The sequence below is a fragment of the Hypanus sabinus genome, chromosome 24, assembly GCF_030144855.1.
Source record: "Hypanus sabinus isolate sHypSab1 chromosome 24, sHypSab1.hap1, whole genome shotgun sequence".
NCBI classification, from domain to species: domain Eukaryota; kingdom Metazoa; phylum Chordata; class Chondrichthyes; order Myliobatiformes; family Dasyatidae; genus Hypanus; species Hypanus sabinus.
The window spans coordinates 1005087-1011107 of NC_082729.1; the positions used below are offsets into that span (position 1 = coordinate 1005087).

Here is a 6021-nt window from a genome sequence, read left to right on the forward strand (position 1 = left end):
TGCCAGCTGGTGACGTGGGTGTGTGAGTGTGTATGTCACTCCTTCCCTTTGCTAGGCTGCAGGTCACCCTTCGGCAAGTTTTAGCACCGGCTTCAGGATCACTTAAAGCCATGGGAGTAGGTGGTGGAAGGTCATGAGCAGCTGGTGCGCACAAGACCATAAGACATAGGAGCAGAATTAGGCTATTCACCCCACTGAGTCTGCTTTGCCATTCCACTGTAGTTGATCCTGGATCCCACTCAATCCCATGTACCTGCCTTCTTGCCATATCCTCCGATGCCCTAACTAATCAGTAAGTTATCAACTTCCGCCTTAAATATACCCACGGACTTGTCTTCCATCGCAATTTGTGGCAGAGCATTACACACAATTACTACTCTCTGGCTAAATAAATTCCTCCTTGCCTCTGTTCTAAAGGGTCGCCACTCCGTTTTGAGGCTGTGCCCTCTAGTTCTGGGTACCCCCACCATAGGAAACATTGTCTCCACATCCACCCTATCTAGTCCTTTCAGCATTCAGTAGGTTTCAATGAAATACCCCCGCATTCTTCCAAATTCCAGTGAGTACAGGCCCAAAGCTGCCAAATGCACCTTGCGTGTTAACCCCTTCATTCCCAGAATAATCCTTATGAACCTCCTCTGGGCGCTCTCCAATGATAATACATCCTTTCTGAGATAAGGGGCCCAAAACTGTTGACAATACTCCAAGTGCACCCTGATTATGTCTTATAAAGCCTCAACATTATCTCCTTGCTTTTATATTATATTCCCCTTGAAATAAATGCCAACATTGCATTTGCTGCTTTTATCATAGACTCAACCTGTACATTAACCTTCTGGGAGTCTTGCACGAGGATTCCTTAGTCCCTTTGCACCTCTGACGTTTGAATTTTCTCCCCATTTAGATAATAGTCCGCACTATTGTTCCTTTTACCAAAATGCATTATTATACCTTTCCCAACATTGTATTCCATCTGCCACTTTTTTGCTCGTTCTTCCAATTTTTCTTAAGTCTTACTGCGATCGTGTTATTTCCTCAGTACTACCTACCCTTCCGCCTATCTTTGTATTATTCGCAAATTTTTCCACAAAAACATCGATTCCTTATTCCAAATCATTTGCAAACAGTGTGAAAAGTCGTGGTCCCAATACTGACCACTGAGGAACACCACTAGTCACTGGCGGTAAGCAGAAAAAGGCCCCTTTATTCCCACTCACTGCCTCCTGCCTGTCAGCCATTTCTCTATCCATGCCAGTAGCTTTCCTGTAACACCATAGGATTTTATCTTGTTAAACAGCCTCATGTGTGGCACCTTATCAAGTGCCTTCTGAAAATCCAAGTAAATGATATCCAGTGTCTCTCCTTTGTACACCCTGCTTGTTTCTTTCTCAAAGAATTCTAACAGATTTGTCAGGCAAGATTTCCCTTTACAGAAACTATGCTGACTTTGAATTATTTTGTCATTAGTCTCCCTGAAACCTCATCCTTAATAATAGACTCCGACACATTCCCAGCCACTGAAGTTAGGCAAACTGTCTTATAATTTCCTTTCTTTTGCCTTCCTCCCTTCTTATAGAATGGAGTGACACTTACAATCCTCCAGACCTCTGACACCATGCGGAATCAAGTGATTCTTGAAAGATCACAAGCAATGTATCCGTTATCTCTTCAGCAATCTCTCTCAGGTCTCTGGGATGTAGTCTGTGGTCCAGGTGACTTATCCACCTTAAGACCTTTGAGTTTGCCTAACACTTTTTCCTCTGAAATAACAATGGTACTCACTCCTACTCATGGATGTCTGGCACACTGCTAGTGTCTTCCACAGTGAAGACTTATGCCAGGTACTTATAAAGTTCACCTGCCATTTCTTCGTCCCCATTACTTCCTCACTGGCATAATTTTCCATTAATTCAATATCAACTCTTACACTCCTTATAGAACTGAAAAAAACTTTTAGTATCTTTATATTATTGGCTAGTTTGCCTTTGTATTTCAATCTTTTCCCTTCTTATAGCTTTTTTTAGTTGCCTTTTGTTGAATTTTAAAAGCTTACCCATCATCCAACTTTCCATTCACTTTTGCTACCTTGTATGCCATTTCCTTGGCTTTTATGCAGTCCTTGACTTCCCTTGTCAGCCACAGTTGCCTACTCCTGCCATTTGAGAACAACTTCTGTGGGATGTATCTATCCTGCGCCTTGTGAACTATTCCCAGAAACTTCAGTCATCCCTGCTCTGCCACCATCCCCACCAGTATTCTTCTCCAATCTACCTGGGCAAACTCTCTCGTATCTCTGTAATTCCCTTTATTCCATTGCAATACTGATACAGTGAGTTATGCTTCTCCCTCTCAAATTGCAGTATGAACTCAGTCATATTATGATCTGCCTCCCAAGGGTTTCTTTACATTAAGCTTTCAAATAAGATCTGGGTTATTACACAACACCCAATCTAAGATAGCCTTTCCCCGACCAAGTAGGCTCAAGCACAAGCCAGCCCATCTCTAATCGTGCCATGAGTTTGCCAACTTATTCCAAATGTTACATGCATTTTCACTCCTGCATTCTTCGCCCTTTTGAATTTTGCCTCTGTGGTCCAATTTAACTCTTTGCTGTGTCTGCATTTGTACCCAGTAATTGACTTGTTGTTCGTTACATTCATGTTACATCCATCATCTACTTGTAAACCTACTGGCTCATCCTCAGCTTTATCATACTGGTTCCCATATCCCTGCCTTATTAGTTTAAACCACTCCCTACAGCTCTAGTAAACACAAGTCCTGGTTATGTGACTACTAGCATCAGGCAGTCTCTGAAGAGCATTGATGACTGGGGTCACTTGTCTTGTAAAGACACTGCTCAGAAGAAGACAATGGCAAGCAACTCCTGTAGAAAAATTTGCCAAGAACAGTCATGGTGAAGTCTGTGATCGCTCAGGTCATATGTCATGGCATATAACAAATGAACAATATGGCTGGGGGTGGGGGTGAGGGAACTGGAAATGGACGGATATGAATGATGTCAAAGAGATTAAATTACAGGTTGGAATTCTGAAATAAAAGGGAATTTTGAAAACAGATCAGGTGGTGATTGGGTTAATAGTGTTGGTGGATTAACCAGTTCTGATGATACAGGAAAGACAGGTTATTTGAAACTGTTCAATTTCAGTTATCAGAAATGCAACAGAAATAGGTGGAAAATGAGTGTTGGGTATGTGGGACGAGCTGCCAGAGTAACTGATAGAGGAGGGTACAATTACAATGATTTAAAGAGATTTGGATAAGTTCAAGGTTTAGAGCAGGGGTTCCCAACCTTTTTTATGGCATGGACCTCACCATTAACTGAGTGGTCCGTGGACCCCAGGTTGGGAACCCCTGGTTTAGAGGCCAATAGGACTAGCTCAGTTTTTAGTGCTGTTCAACTATATAACAGGTTTCTCCCACCAGGAGAATGTAGGAGACCATAGAAAGAGGGCAGGGTTAACAGGTGCTTAGAAGGTCAGAATTGACCAAGGAAGACTGAATGGAATTTGCATTTGGAGGAGACCATGTGGGTATGGAATTGGAAGAAGCACAAGTAGGTTTGTGCTCCTCCTAGAAGGACCACCTTGATCCCTCAATGGTGGGAAGGGATGTGGGAAGAAGGTGTATTTGTGTGGGGAAGTACAGTAAGAAGGAGAGGTTGATTGAAATGGAAGAGTTTACTGGGGAACCTTGAAAGGGAATGGTCCGATTGGGAATCTGGGAGGGGTGGGGGGAAGGGGTGATGAGGGGGTCTGGAATTAAGGTTGAGAAAATTAAGGAAAATAATTCCTTGGATATGGAAGATGGTGAAAAGGAAGATAGGGGGAGCCCTGTTATCATGGTTAAGAGTAAGAGATGAGGACAGAGCAGCAAATATGGTTGAGAGAAAACCATGGTTAAGGGAAAAGGAAGACACCTTAGAAGCACTAGTGTGGAAAGTTTTGTCAGTCGAAAAGACGCAATGAGGATGGAGAGACATGGAAAGCTATGTCAGGTTTGCTGTGGGAACTTATTTTTTGTCTGACTGTATTTACTGATATCTTGCATGTGCTCGATATCTTGTATGTGCTTTGTGCTGTGTATAACTGTATTGTGTTTTGTGCCTTGGTCCTGGAGTAGCAGTTTCATTTGAGTGTATTTGTATATGGTTCAATGACAATTAAACTTGAACTATGAACTAGGAGTCTCTGTGCATGCAACAATAGTTACACAGAATCTGAATTGGCAAGGTAAAGGCAGTGGACTGGGACTGGGTGGCACGGTAGCATAGTGGTTAGCATAACACTATTACATCACCAGTGACCTGAATTCAATTCCCACCACTGTCTGTAAGACATTTCTACATTCCCCATGTAATCGGGGTTTCATTTTTTCTCGACTTTCCCAAATGTTGAGTGTTGAACATAGTACCAGCTTTAGTTACCCTCTGTCATGTTTCTGAGAAGGCAATTACATCATGGTTTTATTCAAACCTTATCTTGTTGTAATGCTCACACAGAAAATGCTGGTGGAACGCAGCAGGCCAGGCAACATCTCTCGGAAGAAGCACTGTCGATGTTTCGGGACCTGATGAAGGGCCTCGGCCCAAAACATCGACAGTGCTTCTTCCGAGAGATGCTGCCTGGCCTGCTGAGTTTCACCAGCATTTTCTGAGTGTTGCTTGAATTTCCAGCATCCACAGATTTCCTCGATGTTGTAATACTCTGTGCATTTACACAGAACACCTGCACTTTCCTCCTTTAAGATTTTTCTACTTTCTACTTATTTATGAGACCTTTTTTTTTAACAATAGTATTTCCTGAATTTCTCTAACCCACTAGTTTTGTCCTTTCCCCAAACTTCATAGCAACACCCTTTGTTGAAGGTTGGTGAAGGCAGCAGTTGATAAGGAAAGGGTGATAGGTTACTGGGCTATGTGAAGTTGAGATCGTTATTGGTTAGCCATGTAAACTTGAGTGATCTGCTGCTCTGATTTGTACACTCATATTTATTGCGGTGCATTTGACTTCAGAGATGATATAACTTTTATAAGCCAACTTAATTTTGTTTTTGTTTTTAGAGTGGTTAATACTAACATAGTTAGGGGAGGACAGCTAACCATAAACCAACGTCAATGTTACAGTTATTTCAAAAAACAGACTCTAAAGAACAGATAAAGGATGAAGGGTCCTGGCGTAAGATGTTGACTGTCTATTGCCCTCCACAAATATTGCCTGACCCACTTTAGCAGTTTTGTTCCGGATTTCAGCATCTGTACTGTATTCCAGAACTCCTGTGTGCTATATTTACATGTTCCTGTTTTGGAATTGTTCAGATTTGTAGACATGCTTTGATTGGCCAGTTCTAATTTCTAAACCGGTTTTGTTTTGTGTTCTAGCTGGAAGATGAGGATTGGGAGGATTGGGAATAAATGCGATGGCACTTTGCCTTTTCCAGCTCCTTTCTTGAACTGATTATTTTCTGATGTAATGGACACGGTGTTTATATTCTCAGCCCGTAGTGTATATACAGGTACTGTATGCCATTGCTTCAGTAAGCTGTGTAACATCTTTTATACTGCATGCTGTTGTATCATACACAAGCTTTTTAGCATGTCATTCCAGAGAACTTTGAGCATGGTTTATAATTGTTCAGACTAAAGTGAGAGACATTACTGTTTCTAATTATGTTTTGTTTCCTCGTAATTAACGGCTGGTTGGTTGTGCAATATATATTTTAAATTATACATGCATTTTCTAGCTTTCAGAAATGGAAAACCATTAGTTTTGTAATTCAAATTCCCTTAGATCTTTTACAGAGTTGCACTTGCATCTATGAAACTTAAATTATACAAAGTTAATTCACTAATGCATTCTGTCAAAGAAGCACTTTTTGAATAAAAGCAATGTCAGTTGAAATGCTGACAGGAAATTGTATTTCTCCATTCAGAGTAACAATGAAGCAAATGCTCTTTTGATAGTGGAGCATTCCAAAATAAAAGTAAAAATGATTTTGATGCTT

At 41.3% G+C, this 6021-nt stretch overlaps 1 protein-coding gene across 7 annotated transcripts in view; it reads left to right on the forward strand.

The window, feature by feature from the left end:
* bsdc1 (BSD domain containing 1) overlaps window positions 1–6011 on the forward strand; it is a 73217-nt gene extending 67206 nt beyond the window's left edge. For all 7 annotated transcript variants that reach the window (XM_059949127.1, XM_059949128.1, XM_059949132.1 and 4 more), the window contains one exon: window positions 5399–6011. In XM_059949127.1, coding sequence (XP_059805110.1) covers window positions 5399–5431 — 33 coding nt within the window. In that variant the 3' untranslated portion in view covers window positions 5432–6011. The remainder of the gene's footprint in view (window positions 1–5398) is intronic.
* The last annotated feature ends 10 nt before the right edge of the window (window positions 6012–6021 follow it).